A 20,047-nucleotide genomic window follows, 5' to 3' on the forward strand; every position below is an offset into this window, starting at 1 on the left:
GATTATACACATTGGTGAATGTACTGTGTCTGTTTGGCAATCCCACAACAAATTGTCTTTACTTTTCAAAAAGCATATAATGGCAGGGATAGGCTATTGTTTTTATGTTTTAGGTATTCTCTAATGCACATTTATGTACCTTTTAATATAGAGGGGGGAAGGAAGTATAAGCATAATGGACTAAGATGGCTCCTCTGAGCTGTCAACAAACTGTTTTACATTATCAACACATGTTATACTGGTTCAAAATAAATTAAAATTTTCCTCATTTATGACCATCTATAGCTACATATTAGCATATGTTTACATATATTGACACTTTTTTTGCATACATTAGAATTATCTTCTGTAGGGTTTTTTGTATACTCACAAGGTGATATTTGTATTGTAAAACAATAATGGTGAAGGAAATAAAGGCTTTAACCCACCTGCATATATATATATAGCAAGATTGTATCATTCAAATTATGCATTTGTTTGCTTTTGGCTACATAATCATATGTATGTGTGTGTGTCTAGGCATATATATATTCAGACACACACATGGATTATGTAGCAAGAGGCAAAAATTAATAATTCACATGTAATAATCATGCATATGCAAGGATAACAATAATGTACATTATAAAAAAACATATAAACAACATATACAGAACAATAGGGCAATAGGATAGTGTGCTGAGCCTGGAGTCACAAAAATTAATCTTCCTAAGATTAAATCCAGCCTCAGAGATTTACTAGCTGTGTATTCCTGGGCATGTCACTGAACTCTGTTTGCCTCAGTTTCCTCATTTGTAAAATGAGCTAGAGAAAGAAATGGCAAATTACAAGTTTCTTTGCCAAGAAAAGCCCCAAATGGGTTTATGAAGAGTTAGATACAACTGAAATGACTGAACAACAAACACAGAACAACAATATACAAAGCAAAATGAAATTGTATAAAGCAGGGGTCGGCAACCTTTTTGGCCGTGAGAGCCATAAACGCCACATTTTTTTTTTAACTTTTTTTTTTTTAATTTTAAACCCTTAACTTCTGTGTATTGACTTATAGGTGGAAGAGTGGTAAGGGTAGGCAATGGGGGTCAAGTGACTTGCCCAGGGTCACACAGCTGGGAAGTGTCTGAGGCCGGATTTGAACCTAGGACCTCCTGTCTCTAGGCCTGGCTCTCAATCCACTGAGCTACCGAGCTGCCCCTCACATTTTTAAAAATGTAATTTCATGAGAACCTTACAGTGAGCACTCCTGTAACAGCGCCTGAAAAAAAATTGACTTTATGGCTCCTGCAGAAAGAGCCATATCTGACCCTCAAGAGAGCCATACCTTGCCTACCCCTGGTATAAAGGATTCCTGTACTTGCCTTTAAAGAATTGTATGGTTTATGAGTAATCCTCACTTTTGTTTTTCCTGGTGCACTGTTAGTTAAATCTAATCCTGACTTTATTAGCTCTGACAAACAATTATCCTGATTTTTTAAAATTTCTAGATGGTTGATTACTATTATCATATCATAGGAATTCTGAGCTTATAGATAGCTCAGGTGAGCCATCATAGTCCCTCATGAATGTACTCCACTCTCTCCCCTATAACAAGATATTAGAATAAAACAGACTTGCCTTTTAAGTTAATCCTCTGAATGGGCATTCCTTATGACTACAATATAATTGTTTGAGTTCTGTAATCTTCTAGGGTTCGTTGTTGCCTAGTCATTTTATTCATGGCCAACCCTTCATGACTCCATTTGGTGTTTTCTTGGCAAAGATGACAGAGTGGCTTGACATTTCTTTCTCTATTGTATTTTATAGATGAGGAAGCTGAGTCAAACAGGGTTAAGTGACTTGCCCAGTATCACACAGCTGGCATCTGAGGTTGAATGTTAATTCATGTCTTCCTGGCTCCAGCTCTCTACTGTACCACTTAGCTGCTCTTGTCTAGGGGTTTTTGTTCAGTCAATTTTAGCTATGTCCTACTTGTTATAACTCTATTTGGGGTTTTCTTGGCAGACATTTTAGAGTGATTTGCCATTTCCTTTTCCAGCCTTCTAGGGGGACTAATATGCAATTACTTCATCATCACCTAAATGGGAGTCTTTCTTAGTTTTCAAGCACAGGTTCTGGATTTCCCAAAGCAATATCTTTTGTTTGTTTGTTTTTTAAAGTAATTCTCTTTGCTGACTTGGAAACAGATTGGGTTTCTTTAATTACTACTTTAAGGTAGCAGTATATTCTGTGCTAAGCACACTGCTGGCTACATTAGGCTTTCATTCAAATCACTGTAATTTCCTCTTAGTTTGGAAGCATTTGTCAAATTTCATTAGTATTCTCTGAATACCAATTTTTTACATCAAAAATTTGTTTTTAGTTTAAGATCTTGAAAACACATGGACCTTATGATATCATTTATTTTTCCATTGGTATTCCTTCATATCAACTTCTTTTGAACCAAATTATAATTATTCCTTTGAGTATACTTGACATATTTAAAGACATTTAATTCACAACACTTAGTACCATGCCCACCACACAGTAGACACTTCATAAATGCTTCTTGTGGGACTATACCAAGTGACTTGGGGAACTGAGGCCAGAGACAGGAGCAGCATGGTAGAAGATGGAGCTGGAACAGGAAGGAGTTGGTAGCTGTGAAACTTATATTCTAGTAGTAGGGATAGCAGCAAGTCTTCACAGAGATTGTTTTAGAGATATCCAATAGTTTGGAGCAGAATTTCATTTTCATGCCTGGAGAATTCAGAGGGCTTCCATCCTCTCTAGCCCCTTTCCATCAGCTTTGAAGTAGCTAATGCATGATTATAAAGAACTCTCTCTTTGGTTAACTGAAGTGACAGCCTGTTTCCTGTAGGCTTAAAGGAAGCAGGACAACAACATGGGTACAGGATTCTGCTGTTTTGATTAATCAATCAACATTAATTAAGTACTTACTATGTGCTGGGCATTGTTCTAAGCACTGGTGATACAAAAAGAGGCAAAAGATAGTCCTTGCCCTCAAGGAGCTTACAGTCTAATGGGAATGCTTCTTCTACAATATTTCAACATGTCTCCTGGATAACCCATCAAGGATATATTCAGTTTTATCTATCTTTATATAGCTAAGAGGGAAATGTGTGGGCACAATTACCTGTCTTTATAGTACACAGCCTAATGATGGAAATCAGGAAGAAGATATGATCCTTATTTTGCAGAGGAACCTCAAGTTCAAGGAGAGCAAGTAGGTTAGGGACAAAGACAAGATTCAAATCCTGGTCTCTATATGATCAGGCTCTCTCCTACTGCAGAACTTCTGCCAAAATAAGACCAGTTCAAATTTCTATGGTGCTTTAAGGTTTACAAAGCACTTTCCTCACAATTATCCTGAGAGATAATTTGTATATTGATAAGTCCTCCAAGTTACAAGGCCCCCTAGTAAAGAATTCATAATACATTGAATATACCTGAATGAACTAGGAATGAATGACCTAGGGCTGAACATAGGACATTTTTGTGTACTATATCCCTGGAAACTCTAGTAGAAGAAACATCATCTCTTGTATGTTTTCATGTATCTTATGTATATCCCTGAATCCTCAGATCACAGTTCAAGATTGTATCTAATATATCAATACCTTGAGAGAATACATTGTTCTCCTCAGGACTCTCTGTGATTGGTTATCTGTTACTATGAAAATATTGCCTGTAACTATGTGGTTGGATATGTTTGGGTAACAACCCAGCTTTCTATAAATATCATCACCTAACTCAATAAAGTTACCATTTGATTACCATCAGCTCTCCTGAGCCCATCTATATTCTTACCCCTTGGGACCCCCAACCAGGAGGTCCCCAGTGGTCCCTGACAGTATAGCATCCTTATTTTACAGCTAGAGAAATTGAGGCAAAGAGAAGGGTAAGTGATCATAGGATCATAGTTCTACAACTAAAGTGACCTCCATGCCATTGAATCCAACTCTTTCATTTTATAAATTAGGAAATTGAGACCTAGAAAGAAGTCACTTGCACAGGCTCACACAGGGTGGTTGTAAGTTTCTAACATAGGATTTGAAACCTGGTCCTGACTCCAGAGCCAGTATTCTCTTCACTGATTCTTCCATAAATGAAGGTCTCATTTTTATATATTTCATACAGTAAGATAATAATTCTAATAACTGACATTGATCATGCTTTAAAGTTGATGAAGTACCTTTACATATTTTTTCTCATATGATTATCCAAACAATAAAATGGAGGACTAGATTTTTTTTTTTGGTCCTCATAACCTCTCAAACCTCTCCAAAGTAGGAATTATACATAAAAGATAAAGCAACTTTCACTGTTTCCACTGGCTAGAACACCAAGAAACCTAATGAAGTAAAACCTCTTTGAGAAGCATAGGAAAGAAGGCTAATTTCTAACCCCAAAGGTGCTCACCTAGCACTCCTTCCCCTCTATCTACCACTGCCTGGGATAGGGCCAATCCATGGACTTACAACAGAATTCAACTCTTCCTTCCTTCCCTGGTCAGGACTGCAGAAAACCAAAAGGCAGAATCTTCAATAGAATTTAGGCAAAGAAATGAGTGATAGAGCTAGGTCAGAATGCCATCATATGTGGCTTTATAGTATTTTACTCATGAGGGAAAGCATCCAGAATATTGCTAGGGTCAGTTCTATTTCCTCATAAGTCACTTGGGATAGCAAACAAAGCCAGTGAAAAGTTAATTATCCAGTATGGAAGGAAACTGAGAGAACTTTAAGGTTTAGTCCCCAGGGAAAGCATTAAGGGAACAGTGTTAGAAAGTGAGCAGCAAGGAATTATAATGGGAGTGGAGGGAAAGACTGAAATTACTAAAAATCAACTATATTCCTTGACATAAGCAGATAAGTCAACAGGGAACATTTTAATAATGGAAGGAAATAATGTGTCCAGATCAGATAAGTAAGTCCAGACACCTATGAATAAATATTGTAGGACAAAGGAAAATCAGCTTGATGAAACAGAGGACCTTCTATGGATTCCAAGAAAGAATCTGAAGACAGGATGGGTAGAGACAACTTAGGGATTGTGTAAAACTCCCTAGAGGACATGACGAGTAAAAAACCTAAACATCATAATGCAAGAAATAATTCAAGAAAAATGCCTTGAACTTCAGAACACTGAAAAAAACTGATAAGAGAAAGAATTCACAGATCACCTTCATAAAAGATCATAATGATTAAATTGAAGAAACCTAGTGACAAATAACAAATTTTGTAGGTGACCAGGAAAAAGACCTTCAAATATAAAGGAAAAGAAATCTTAATAAAGCAAGACTATTTTGCACAAATAAATTCAAGAATGAATGGAATGTGTTCCAAGAGCAAAGGAGATCAAGATACAATCCAAGGTAACATACCCTGACATCCTAAACCTAATCATCAGTGTAAAAGATGGACATTCAAATAAAAAAGAAATATTCAGAATATTCCTAGAAGTAAAATCCAATCTGAACAGATTATTTACCTTTCAAACCCTAGAAATACAAAAAAGTAAACAAATACAGATGAAACATAATACCAAAATCAAAATAACAACAGAGAGATCACTAAAAGATATCTTTCAAAAAGTATACAAGGAGTCAAAAGTGAGAGAAAAGTCAAACACAAGAAACAAACCAAAAAAATCATGGATTAAACTTCACAATGTCTGCTTACAGGTGAATCGACGAATTGATGTTTTTGTGGGACTAAATTACAAAAGGGAAGAAAAGAAGAGAAAGAATATAGAAGGGATTATGTGATGAACCCTAATCAAGTGAAATATTAACAATGAAGGGAAATTATCTTAAGTAGTGTCTTAGTAGAAGAAACCCAAAGGGGAATGGATGAAGATGCAGAGGAAGAGAGTGAAATAGGTGGAAAGAAAGGGGGAAATCTTGTTTCAGTGGGGGGAGGGAGGGATACTACTGAAGAATGTGGCCTTGGGAAAAATAAATGTTCTATAAAAAAGAGATGTGGACCTTATAGTTAATATAATCTGCAGGGATTTAGTATTTAAGAAAGATCATTTATCTTCTCTCAGGAGAAGGAACATCAGAGTTACTGGGGGCAACTGGCAGCCAGGAGAATGGGAGGGTATGGACCTAGGGAGGGAATAATATGGCAAATGGTGGGAAAGATGACCATAAGGGGGGCAAAAATTAATAATAAATTGCCAAAATTACTGTCTTGAAGCAATATTATTATCTCTATCACTTGCAGGAATTTGTATTAGGGTTGAGAATAAGATTTAAAATCAATACATATAAAATGTTTAGAAGAGGGAGCCCAAAATAGATATATTAGATGCTTTAAATCCATGTGGAATACATGGACTAAAGAAGAACTACATAAATATACACATTATAAATCAAAGATTGAAACTCTAGAATGGAAAGGAAAGAGAAGAATAAAGAGAATGATAGAAAGAAGTGCTTTTTAGAAAAATATGCAGAAAATGAAATTTTAAAAACTAATAAACAAAATAAGTTAAAAGGAAGTGAGGAAAGGAGATTTTACTTGACTACTTAACTGGGGGGAGGGGAAGAATTAAATAACTAGATAACATTAAGAAAGAAAAAGAAACTAATATGTTAATCAAAATTCAGAACTAAGGAAAAGGGTGACAAGTGGAAAGTGGGGCAGGGTTGAGGATAAGGGGAGAGAGTCAGTGGGAATAGAATCGCCTTAAGGTAGATTAAGCTAAAATAACTAAGGTGACAAAGTATTGTATTTACCAGGAAAGTGGGGGATCCTAATTTTAAAAATAAGAAAGATATTAGAAACATATGGAGGAAAGTTTAAACCTAACTCATAACTTTAAATGTGAATGGATTAAACACTCCAAAAAAATGAAAATTAGTGACAGATTGGATTAAAAAAAAACAAGACAAAAAAATCTATTGCTTACAAAAAGCACACTTTAAAAACAAAGTCAAAGAATAAAAATGAGGGCCTGGGGAAAAAATTTACTATGAAAGAGTTGCAAAAAAGGAGGAGTTGTAATCATGCTATCTGACAAAGCAAAATCAAACATTCACAATATAAAAAAAAAAAGATAAACCAGAAAATATATTTAAAACAAACCCATATCAATATTAAACTAAATATGCTTCAAATGCATTAGCTTCTAAATTCATGAAGGAAAAAATGACTGAATGACAAGAAGAAATAGAATCACAGTAACAGCAATGTCCCTCTTTCCATTTTGCATTAAGTCTAAAAGAAAGACAAACAAAATGAAATGGAATTCTATTTCCTACCCTCGTTCCCTCAGCCCTTCAGTTGAGAACCTTGCTTCCTACTTCGCTAAAAAAAATTAGAGCCATTAGCTCCAGAAGAGTTCCTTCATCTCCTGTCATCTCATCTCATCTCCCCCAGATGCCTTCTGTCACTAATTTCCTTCTTCACACTGGCTCATAAGTAGTCCTTTACCTTGCCAAGGCAAATTCTTCTATATTACACAAGCGATTCCATTCCATCCAGTCTTTCTCTAGATTGCCCCCTCTCTGTCATTCCCACTCTCACTATCTTCAATTTTTTCTGTCTATTGGTGGGTTACCTATTGCCAATACACATGCCCAAGTCTCCCCAATTCTCAAAAAAACCCTAACTTGATCCATTTATCCTTGCTAGTTATCATTCCACATCTCTCCTTAAATTTATTGTAATCTCCTTGAGAAGGTAATCTATAATCAGTGCCTGCATTTCCTTTCACTCTCTTAACTATTTATAGTCTGGTTTCCAAACTTATCATTGAACAGCAACCGCTGTCTCCAAAGTTACTAATGACTTCTTTTTCCTTTCTTTCTTTCTTTCTTTCTTTCTTTCTTTCTTTCTTTCTTTCTTTCTTTCTTTCTTTCTTTCTTTCTTTCTTTCTTTCTTTCTTTCTTTCTTTCTTTCTTTCTTTCTTTCTTTCTTTCTTTCTTTCTTTCTTTCTTCCTTCCTTCCTTCCTTCCTTCCTTCCTTCCTTCCTTCCTTCCTTCCTTCCTTTCTTTCTTTCTTTCTTTCTTTCTTTCTTTCTTTCTTTCTTTCTTTCTTTCTTTCTTTCTTTCTTTCTTTCTTTCTTTCTTTCTTTCTTCCTTCCTTCCTTTCTTTCTTTCTTTCCTTTCTTTTCTTTCTTTTTTCCCTTACTTTCTGCCTTAATAAGTAACAACTTCAAAACAGCAAATGGGTTTAAGTGATTTGCCCCATATCACACTCTAAGAATTTTCTAAAGCCAGGTTTGACTCCAGGTCTTGCTCTTTATCTGCTATGCCACTTAGCTGCCACCTAATGATTTCTTTTTATTTTTTTAAACCTTTACTTTCCATATTAGAATCAAAACTTGCTCCGGCCCACACAGCTAGGAAGTGTCTGAGGCCTCTCTTCTCTAGGCCTGACTCCCAAATCCACTGAGCTAACTAGCTACCCCTACTAATGATTTCATAATTGCAAAATTCAATGGCTTTTTCTGTCCTTATCCTTCTTGACCTCTCTGCAGCCTTTAGCACTATTGATCATCCTGTTCTCCTTGGTACTCTCCTCTCTAGGTTTCTGGGACATTCTCCTAATTTTCTTTTTATTTATCTGACTGCTCCTCCTCAGTCTTCTTTACTGGATTTTCATCCTGGTCACACCTGCTAATTGTGGAAGTGCCATGGGCTATGTCCTGGGTCCTCTTCTCTTCTCCCTCTATACTATCTTGCTTGATGATTTCATTAGCTCCCATAGATTCAATTATCATCTCTATGTTGATGGTTTTGAAATTTACTTATACAGCCTTAACTTGTCTGCTGAATTCCTTTCTCCATTTTCCATCTCAAACTGAATGTCCTATAGAAATCTTAAACTCAACATGTCCCAAACTGAACTATAACCTTTCTAAAACCTTCCCCCTTCCTAATTTGTCTATTATTATTGAGTGTACCATCTTTCTCACAGTTACCAGTGTTCATATCCTAGGTGTCATCCTTGCCCCTTGAATCTCTCTCACATCTCCATATTCAATCTGTTGTTAAAGCTTGTCAATTTTACCTTCACAACATCTCTTGGATATAAGCTCCTTTCTTGGTTCTTACCCTACCACCAACATGATGCAGGTCCTCCTCATCTGGCAGATCTGCCTTTTTCAAGTTTTTCTCCTCATTTCAATCCATCCTTCATTCTAATGCCAAAATGATCTTCCTAAAGCTCAGATCTGACCATCTTGCCCTCAATTCCTTCTCAACAAATTCTAAACATCAGTATCAAATATTGGAAAATATTGAAAAAACTGGGACCATTAGCTCCAGGAGAGCTCTTTCTCTTCCCCTCTTCATCTCATCTCATCTTGATGCCTTCTGCCACTAATTTCCTTCTCCACACTGTCTCAGATAAAGAGGTGGTCCTTTACTTTGCCAAGGCAAACTCTTTTACATTACACAAGTGATCCCAATGCATCCAGTCTTCTCCAGCAGTCCTTCAAAACATGTTTTCCCCTCTATCTTTTCAATATCTTATACCCTTTCATGTAATCTGCAAGTCAGGGACATAAGCCTCCTTCTACAACAAGACACTCCATCTCTCTGCTATTCTCAACTCCTAGGATGTTCTTCCTCCTCATCTTCACCTCCCAGGCTTCCCTGGCTTCCTTCAAATTCTAGTTAAAATCCCATATTCTATGGGAAGCCTTTCCCAGTTCCCTTTAATTCTTTTTTTTAAGTTTATTTATTTATTTTTTAGAATATTTTTCCATGTTCACATGATTCATTTTCTTTCCCTTCCCTCTTGTCTCCCCACTCCCAGAGCCACAAAGCAATTCCACTGGGTTGTACAAATGTTGTTATTTGATACCTATTTCCATATTATTCATTTTTGCTATAGAGTGATTTTTTAAAAGCCTAGACCCTGTTATTAAGAAAGGGTGCCCTACTAGGGGATAGGGATATAAGTGAGGATGGAGCTGTATCTCTGTATTCTCCCTAGGTGCTGGTGATGGGGGAACACCAATTCCAATCACCCTTACTAGATGTTATAATTTCCCCTTCTAAATAACAGTGCCCAGGAAGGACCCCAAATGGTCAGGTGGATGGGTAGCCCTTTCAGGTCCCACCTGGGGTTGGATCAATTAATAATATTGGGCTCTGATTAGCCTTGGATCACATTGTTCATCTGACTGCATTTGCTCCCTCCCCAAGGGTTGTGATATAATGACCACTCAGGAAGGTACTTATTAAATATTTTATCTATGATCTTAATTAGGGAAAGGATAATCAGGATACGGATTGGAGACTGGAGACCCTGTCAATCTAATATCTATAATCTATAATCACTCAGGACTGGAGGCTATTGATTCAGTAAAGCTGGAGCTATTGTTCTTCACAACCCCTCTGGTTCAGCTTGGCCACTGCCAAGTCAGAGAGAGTAGTCTGCTCTTGCTGCAGAGGTGATGGTGATTTCCTCTCAGCTTTCTTATGATCAGTTTGGTGATGTATTTGCCTTCACAGCCTTCAGGAAGTATTCAAATCTTAACCACCCTTGTCTTCTCAGACCTCCCTTCCTCCCTTTTACCACCCAGGGACCCAGAGACCTAAATAGCTAGGAAGAATCAGATGCCTAAAGATCTAGGGAGATTCAGAGAGAGAACCAATGACCATCGGTCAAAGACCCAAAGATCAATGGTCAAAGACCCTCTCCCAGATGGCTGTTAGGGGTATTTATATTCTCAGGCCAACCAACATTTGCCCCTGGCTCACAGCATCTGGGAACATTCCAATGTCTCCAACTGTCTCTCCTGTCAATCAAGGTGAGACCAACCTTTCTCATGGCTTGAATCATAACAACCCCAAATCACATACCCCTATATACATGTGATAAATGATGTCATATGTTTTGCTTTTGCATTTTTACTCCCATAGATCTTTCTCTAAATGTGGATAGCATTCTTTTAAGTAAGTCCTTCAGGAGTGTCCTCCAGTCCCTTTCAATTCTGGGGCCTTCCTTCTGTTAATTATTAAAAAAAAAAAACACCAAGAAACTTTACCTTTTGCCCTAGACTTGATATTAAATATTGAATGGTAAGGGTTAGGCAACTGGGGTCAAGTACCTTGACCAGGATCATACCACTAGGAAGTGTCTGAGACTAGATTTGCTGTTGATTATTTTTTCTACTTATCTAATATAGAGCTTATTTATACATATTATTTGTATGTTGTCTCTTCCATTCAATTATGACTTCCTTGAGAGTAATGATTATCTTCTGCCTTTCTTTATATCCTCAGTGACACATTGTATGCACTTTAAAAATGTTTAACTCACTAACTGCAAGAGAAATTAAAGCTAAAAAGTACAAGGTATCTTTTAAATGGCACTGCTAAAAAATATACATATTCCTTAGCACCACATAGAATTTTTTTTTTAATTTTTTTTTTTTTATATTTTTAAACCCTTAACTTCTGTGTATTAGTTCCTTGGTGGAAGAGTGGTAAGGGTAGGCAATGGGGGTCAAGTGACTTGCCCAGGGTCACACAGCTGGGAAGTGTCTGAGGCCAGATTTGAACCTAGGACCTCCCGTCTCTAGGCCTGGCTCTCAATCCACTGAGCTACCCAGCTGCCCCCCACCACATAGAATTTTTACAAAAATTGACCATGTATTAGGGCATAGACATACGGCAAACTACTATAAAAAGGCAGTAATAGAAAACATATCCTTTATATATTAATATAATAAAAATAGTAATCAATTCAGGGAATAGGAATAAGACTTAGACCTAAATGGATACTTATCAATAAAATCCTAAATAATGAATGGGTCAAAGAAAAAAATCATATATAAGGATAGTTCAACATTAGGAAAACAATCAACATAATTAATCATATTTTTAAAAATCCCAAACTACCTGATTATCTCAATACATGTAGAAAAAGCTTTCAGAAAAAGTATAGCACTCATTTTATACTAAAAATTCCTTGAGATTTGGACAGCCCTTTTTTAATATCATAAAAATATATACCTAAAACCAAAGAAATTATCATATATGGTGGATATATACTAGCAACAAAACAAGAAAAAGAAATTAAGAACATAAAGACAGGTAAAAAGGAGATTTAACTATCCCTATTTGCTGATAGTTTAGTTTATTTAGAAAATTCCCAAGAATCAGAAAATGTGCTAGTTGAAACAATAGCTTTAGCAAAGTTTCAGACTTTGATAATAATCAAATAATAAAAAATAAACCCTCAAAAATCAATTTCTAAATAATAATCACCAAATCCAAGACACGATAATAAAAAAGGAAAATCTCTTTCCAAATAACTAAAAAATGCATAAAATATCTTGGAATCAATCTATGGAAACATAAAAAAATACTTGTCTAGACATAATGAAAAAGTGTTCCTTAAAGAAATAAAGAACAATTTAAATGGCTGGGGGAATATTTAGTGTTGATGACTGACAATATAACAGAAATTACAATACTACCAAAGTTAATTTATAGTTTTTAATACTAGGGCTACTTTACATAATTCAATAAAATAACAAAATTCATTTGGAAAAATAAAAGATCTAGGACATCAAAGGAAATGATGAAAAGAGATAGAGGGATGAAGAAGGGAATGGAACTTCCACACCTCAAACTATATTATAAAGCAGCAGTTATCAAAACCGTCTGGTACTGGTTTAAAAAAACAACAAAAAACAGAGAAGGGGCAGCTGGGTGGCTTGGTAGATTGAGAGACAGGCCTAGAGATGGGAGGTCCTAGGTTCAAATATGACCTCAGATACTTCCCAGCTGTGTGACCCTGGGCAAGTCACTTAACCCCTATTGTCTAGCCCTTACCACTCTTCTGCCTTGGAACCAATACACAGTATTGATTCTAAGACAGAAGGTAAGGGTTAAAAAACAAAACAAAACAGAGAGAAAGATCAATGGAATAGATTAGACAAAAAGGAATCAGAAACAACAGAATCCAAATAATACAGAATTAAGTAAACCAGAAAATAGAAATTACTTTGGCAAGAGTTCCCTACTTGATAAAGAAAAAAAAAAACTTCTGAAAAAATTGGAAAGCAATCTGGAAGAAATTAGGTTTACATCTACACCTTATGTCATATTCCACAATACACTCTAAGTAGATACATGACATAGATATTAAAAATCACATTACTACAAAAACATTAGAAAAGATCCAGATCATATCTCTTTCATACCTAGAGATAGGAGCTGATTTTTTTTTTAACCCTTAACTTCTGTCTTAGAATCAGTTAGTCCCAAGGAAGAAGAATAGTAAGGGCTAGGTAAGGGGGATTAAGTGACTTGATCACAATCACACAACTAAGGAAGTGTCTGAGGTCTGATTTGAACCCAGACCTCCAGTTTCTTGACCTAGATCTCAATCTACAGAGTTGCCCCAGGAAAGTATTCTTAACCAAATCAAGGATAGAGGTAATTACAGAAGATAAAATGAAGAAATGACTATAAGAAACTAAAAAGCTTCTGTATAGATAAGATGGATATACCTAGAATAAGAAAGGAACTGGTCAAATGGGGAAAAAATATTTCCATCAAATTTCTCTGATAATGGTTTGGTGTCCAAGATAAACAACAGAAATATATAAGACCAAAAGCCATTCCTCAATAGGTAAGTAGTCGAGTATAAACAAACACCAAAAGCTGAATTTCAAAATACTACTAATAATCATATGAAAGAATGCTCTAATCACTAATAATAAGATAAATTTCCATTAAAACAGCCCTGGAGTTTTATCTCACGTCCTGCAAATTGACAAATTGACAAAAGACAATGTTGAAGGGGTTGTAGGAAGATAGGCTCACTAGTACATTGTTGATGGAGCTGTGAAGCAGTCCAAACATTTGGAAAGCAATTTGGAACTAGGCAAATAGAGTGATTTTTTACCCAGAGAAGGCTTATATCCCAAGGAGAACGCTGGAAAGAAAAAATTTTCCATGTACACCAAAATATTTATAGAATATTTGTGAGAGCAAGGAATTGAAAAGAAAGTAGATGTCCATAGTCCAAGGGAATGGCTAAACAAATTAAGACCACAATAGATATTATTGTGCCATCAGAAAAGAATATGATAAATAGAGAAGCATGGAAAGATCTACATGAACTGATATGAAGTTAAATAATTGGAGCCAAGAAAATAATATATACAATAACTGCAACAATGTAAATTGAATCATCAAAAAATGAATGCACCAAAATCTTAAAGAACAAGCAAGTCTCAAAAAAAAAAAAAAAAAAAAGAGAGAAAATACTTCTACCCCCACCCCTTTGCAGAGGTGAGAGGTTCACAAGTGTTGTACATTGCACATATTTTCAGATATTCTTTGATATATTGATCAGTTATAGTGATTTTTTTCCTGCTTTCGTTTCCTTCTGTTTATATATATATATATATATTTTTAAACTCTTACCTCCTGTCTCAGAATCAATACTGTGTATTGGTTCCAAGGTAGAAGGGCAGTAAGGGTTAGGCAATGGGGGTTAAGTGACTTGCCCAGGGTCACACAGCTAGGAAGTGTCTGAGGTCACATTTGAAGCCAGGACCTCCTATCTCTGGGACTGGCTCTCAATCCACTGAGCTACCTAGCTGTCCCTTTTTTTATCTTTAGGAAAAAAAAATTGTTACATAGAATAGCTCTCTGAAAAGAGGAAGGAAAAGGAGAAAGTGATAAATCTTAAAGATATTAAAAAAACTTTTTTGGCAGGTAAATAGTACACATATTTTTATTCTTATTTTACGGATGAGAAATCTGAGGCAGAAAGATTACACATCCTCATACAGCTAGTAAGTTTCTGAGCCAAGAGTCAATCTCTGATTTCTCTTCTCTCAAATGTCCAGTACCTTTTCCTTTTCACCACAAAGAGATGATGAGTATTTATCCATTTCTGTTGTCATTGCATATGCATGCAGAAACTGGTTGATCATCTGCCACAGAACTTAAAAAAAACCCAACTACTTAATTAGAGAAATCTTATGGCCTAAAACAAGCTTCTTTCCTTCTTTGGGTCCTGGTTTTCTCATCTGTAAAATGAATGGATTGACCTAGATCTTGAAGGCTTCTTCTGGCTCTCATTCCCATGATCCCTGGAAGGTCTCTACCTACAGCCTCCTGCTTAAATGAGAGAATATTTATAAATTACTTAACATAGTAATTGGCACATAGTAGGCACTTCAAAAATGCTTGTTCCCTTCCCCTCCTTCTTTCCCCAGGCTTTTCCCCTCATCTCACATTCTACCCATCTTTTAATACCATTTCCATGAAGCATTTACCAACCAAGGACCAGGTATCTTCTACACTAATCCCTTCTCTGAACACCCAGTAAGAAGGCATCTTATTGGGGAAGAGGATATGGATGGAGGCCTTATAAGATCTTAAGATTTCATATTATATCATAAGGATAGGAATGTGATATAGAAATGAGACACAGTGGCATAGAGGACTTAAGAGTTAGAGGGCTTGACACAAATTCTCTTACAACCTGTGTTGACATTGCACAAATCTCTTAATATCTCCCGGTCTTAGTTGCTCATCAGTAAAGTGAGGGGGTCAGATTAATTGGCTTCTAGGGTCCCTTCTAGCTCTAAATCAATGATTCTCTCATATCACTAAAGCAGTTGCTCCAATTGCCTAGGATTTACTTTGTATATATTTCAAATTTACTTAGTCCTTATATGGCTATTTCCTCCCCGGATAGAATGTAAGCTCCACGAGGGCAGGAACTTCTTTGGCTTTGTCTTTGTATACTTAATACCTATCGAGGAGCTGGGGGTCCACATAGTAAGCATTTCATAAATGCTTATTAATTGATTTAAAGTTAAAAGAGTCCTTTAAAATTACTGGAAGAAGGGGAAAAGTTGTGAAAGGGCCTCAAATTCCAGGTTGAGAAAAAGCAGCCCTATATGCAGTGGGGAGTCTATGGAGGTTTGGGGGCAGGGCACTGACAGACTGGAAGCTTCTAGATAGAAGAGTGATTAAATTCAACTAATCAATCCAGAGCCAGGCCCCTAAGGGGATGGCAAAAGCCCTCAGATGGGGGGGAGGGCAAGGTCTGGGAGGGCTTGGGTGGAGCCTTCTTCTAGGGATCTTGGGGACAACTTGGAATGGGGGGGGAACTACTGTGGTCTAAATGTCCAAAGGGACTGGGCTTTGCCCCCCCCACTTTTAGGCCCTCAGTAACCCCAATCCCTGGGAAGCAGTTCTATCCCCTCCTCCAATCCTTTTTTCTCTGAGATTAACAGAAACTTGCTAATTGTGGCTGCCCCCTCCCCCACCCTAGACTCCCTCCTCCCTTCCCTCTCCCCCTCCCACCTCCATCCGAATGATAAAGGGCCCTGGGCCCCGCCTGCCTGCAGCCCTACACCCAGGCCCCAACCCCCGATCCTGGGTCCCAATTTCCTTGATCAACTGCACCAAAGAAACTCCATGCCCAGTACTGGGTCCTTCCCTTCCACAGTGCCCCAAGGGGGCTCAAGCCCTGGCCCCCCCCAGCCAGGGCCAGAGCCAGAGCCGGACCCAGATCCCCCCAAGAAGAAGAGGAAGAAGAAATACCTTCGTCATGACAAGCCTCCCTACACCTACCTGGCCATGATAGCCCTGGTGATCCAAGCTGCCCCAGCTCGGAGGCTCAAACTGGCCCAGGTGAGAGGTAGAGGTAAAGACCTCCTTCCCCAAATAAACCCTTCCTGCCCCACCACCCCCCCGTTTTTCACCCCTTTCTCCTTTCCTCTTATCATTTGTGCCTACTCCAAGACCCTTTCCTCTTTTCCCTAATTTAATCTTTCTCCTATGAATAGTTCCCTGCCCCGGCTCCCCACTCTTCCCTTAACCTCTAATCTACCCAAACTTGAATTTATAGTTCCTCTCTTGCTCTTCTGCCTCTCCAAACCCAGACCTTTTATGCCCAGCTTATAACTTTTCCCCTCCTCTCCTCTCCTGATTAACCCTGGCCCATTCTCCCAGAACCTCATCCCTGCCTATCCTGGATATTCTCCATTTAGCTCTATTTCTAGTCTTCAGTTTACCTTAACATAAATATCCCCTATTCCCAGACTCCCTTGTATGAACCCTTAATTCTTACCTCCCTTTCTCTGACTCTTGGTCCATTCCTTGAGCCTAACTCCATTTCCCAGACCATCCAACTTTGTTGCCTCTCACCCTCAGATTTGCCCAATCCCTATCCCCTAGCATGAGACTCATTCCCCAGAGCCTTTAATTCCAACCTCCCACCATCATTCCCTAACATTGCATTCCCAACTCCTAGCCTCACTTCTCCTATTTCTGGACCCAACCAACTCTAGACACCCTATTCCTTAATTTTCCTTGTCTTTCAGAATCTTTCAGAACATTGGGACTCCATATGTAGCTCTCCCTACACCCCTCCCCTTCCCCAAACTCAGAGAATTTTAAGACAATCCCCTCCCCCAAACCAATACCTAATCCTGTCTGTCAGACCCACCTTCCCTACACATTCCCAAAGCCTTCCCCCTCTGCACTCCATGCTTACCTATCCTGGATACTTTACCCTCAGCTCTGCCCTTGCCCTTAGATCTACCCAGACACCCAGAGACAGCATCCCTCCTCTTAGGTCTCTTCTAGTAATAATATGGTCCCTGACACATTGATTCCCTAAGCTTGACAACTTCTCTCTATAGCCCTTCTGTTCTGAGACCCCCAACCCCTAATTCTTTCCCTATACATTCCATTCCCAGGCTCACTTTACTAGAATCTCCATTCCTAGGCTCATTCCACAGACTACTCACAAAAACAAAATCCTAAGAGCTAGAATGAGCCTCTGGATGTCCAGTCCAACATGTACTTGATCAGGATTCCTTCCTACAATATCCAGGTCAAGTGATCTTACAACCTTCACTTGATGCTCTCCCCCCCTATAAAGAGTTTTTAAACAGTTAGGAAGTTTTTCTTTACATTGACACAGTCTATCTCTGCAGCTTTACCCTTGTAGGTCCTGGTTGGTTTTGTCCTCTGGGACAAGCAGAGCAAGTTGAGTCTCCAGACAGCTTTCAAACCCGACAGACAGACAGCTCTTCATCTTTCACTCCTTGCTGATTTGTTAGTCCCTTTCCAATCTCCGGCTCATCCCTTACCCCAGTGTTGTATCAAACTCAGTCCCTGGCATGTATTTACCAGCTCTAATGCTTAGAGTGTCCTCAGCAGCTAGATTGAAGATTACCACTGGCTAGTCCACACTCAAATTGTGAGCATTTTGGATAACTGTATACTTCTGGTGGCTGTGTAGTCAGAAACTGAATTTCACAGAAAAGCAGGATTTTGTCCAAAGCTTCTGTGATGGAGACAGATGAATCCCTAGCCTCCAAGGTCATTGATCCTCATCCCCAAGATAGATCAATAAAAGGAATACTAGGGAATGGGAAAAGGGGAGATGGACAGAGAAATAGTCTGATGTCCACAGGTTAGAGTGGCCCTGTCCCACAAAGAGACAGAATGGAGGTCCCTAGGGGGATTGGGTGATACCATTTTTCCCAAATCCTGAAGATCCTGGGTTATTATCAACCATAAGATTTAGAGCTAGAAGGAAATATATATTCTCAAACTCATTTACCAGATGAGAAAACCAAGGCTTAAACCACTCTGAATTCATATCCAGTACTTTTTCTACCACATCCCACTGGTTGCCACCTTTTGCAAAGGATCCCATTTAGCTCATTCAAACGTGTCCAGTGGAATGTTTCTTTGAATCTGTCTCACTCTCAGTTCTCTCCCTCATGTCTACCTCTCAGACCTAGATTGGGTCCCAGAGCTCTCACCCCATTCCTCTGGATCTGGTTTCAGATCATTCACCAGGTTCAAGCCCTGTTCCCCTTCTTCAAGGATGACTATGAAGGGTGGAAGGATTCTATCCGGCACAACCTCTCCTCCAACAGATGCTTCCATAAGGTCAGGACAACTGTGGGGAAGCTTGGGGGTGGGATGCATTGCTGAAAGGGGGAAGCCTGCCACTTGGAGAACTTGAGGGGAGGAGGGAAGAGATCAATCCTCTGAATAGGACTGGGCCAGATCATACCAAGTATCAGGAGTTCCTTTAACCCCTTGGGCTCTCTCTCCAGGTGCCCAAGGACCCAGAAAAGCCACAGGCCAAAGGGAATTTTTGGGCAGTGGATGTGAACCAGATCCCTACTGAGGCCCTTCGATTGCAAAACACAGCTGTGGCCCGTCGAGGGGAGAGGGGTGGTCAGGGCAAAGCCTTTGCCAAAGACCTGACCCCCTATGTTCTCCATGGCTGGCCCTACCGGCCCCCGAGCCCCAGCCTAGCCATTGACTCCTTCAGTATTGATTCCTTGCTTGGGGATATTCCAGAAGGGCCCCAACCACCACGACCTTCCTCCTCTTCCTCCTCTTCCTCTTCTTCCTCTTCCACTTCAGAGCTGGTGTCTTGGCCCCTGGGCACCCTCTCCAAGTCACAAGAGGGGCCTTATTGGGGCCATGGGGCACCGATCTCTCCTTTGTCCTCTTCCTCTCCCTCAGAGGGGGGACTCTGGCCCCTTTGGCCTATCTCTCTCCTGCAGGGTACTTCAACCCAGGCAGGGCTGTTGGGAACCTCTGGGGGATCCCAGTGCCCTCCTCCCCTTTCATCTGAGCAGGGCTCCTGGCCTCTCCTTCCTCTTCCTATGATTCAGGGTACTTCAAGCCAGGTACAGCTATCAGGAGGTACCAGGGTTCCCCTTTGGGGGCAGCTGCCCACATCATACTCTCCTATATACACCCCAAATGTGGTGATGCCCTTGGCACAGCTCTCACCCCAAACTTGCCCTCAGTGTCTTCCCTCTTCAGGTCCTTCCTACTGGGGGCTAACACCCAAGGCCACAGGTCCCACTGGTTCCTTAGGGGACCTGGATGCTCTCTTCCAGGCAGTGCCACCTAACAAGAGCATCTATGATGTGTGGGTCACTCATCCCTTGGATCTGGTATCTCCTAATTCCAGGGGTTCTACCCCAGGGACACTACTCACCTGGTACAACGTATGAAGAACTTGGATTGGGCGCTCTTCCCCCAATCCATTCATTACCTGCTTCC

At 39.1% G+C, this 20,047-nt stretch overlaps 1 protein-coding gene across 1 annotated transcript in view; it reads left to right on the forward strand.

Annotated features, from left to right (window-relative positions):
• FOXH1 (forkhead box H1) overlaps nucleotides 1-19,998 on the forward strand; it is a 55,497-nt gene extending 35,499 nt beyond the window's left edge. Inside the window, exons 3-6 of the mRNA XM_044684687.1 lie at nucleotides 16,348-16,633; nucleotides 18,806-18,910; nucleotides 19,081-19,414; nucleotides 19,490-19,998. Of these exons, the coding sequence (XP_044540622.1) occupies nucleotides 16,348-16,633; nucleotides 18,806-18,910; nucleotides 19,081-19,414; nucleotides 19,490-19,998 (1,234 nt within the window). The remainder of the gene's footprint in view (nucleotides 1-16,347; nucleotides 16,634-18,805; nucleotides 18,911-19,080; nucleotides 19,415-19,489) is intronic.
• The last annotated feature ends 49 nt before the right edge of the window (nucleotides 19,999-20,047 follow it).

Source organism: Gracilinanus agilis, chromosome 1 (genome assembly GCF_016433145.1).
Source record: "Gracilinanus agilis isolate LMUSP501 chromosome 1, AgileGrace, whole genome shotgun sequence".
Classification (NCBI taxonomy): Eukaryota; Metazoa; Chordata; class Mammalia; order Didelphimorphia; family Didelphidae; genus Gracilinanus; species Gracilinanus agilis.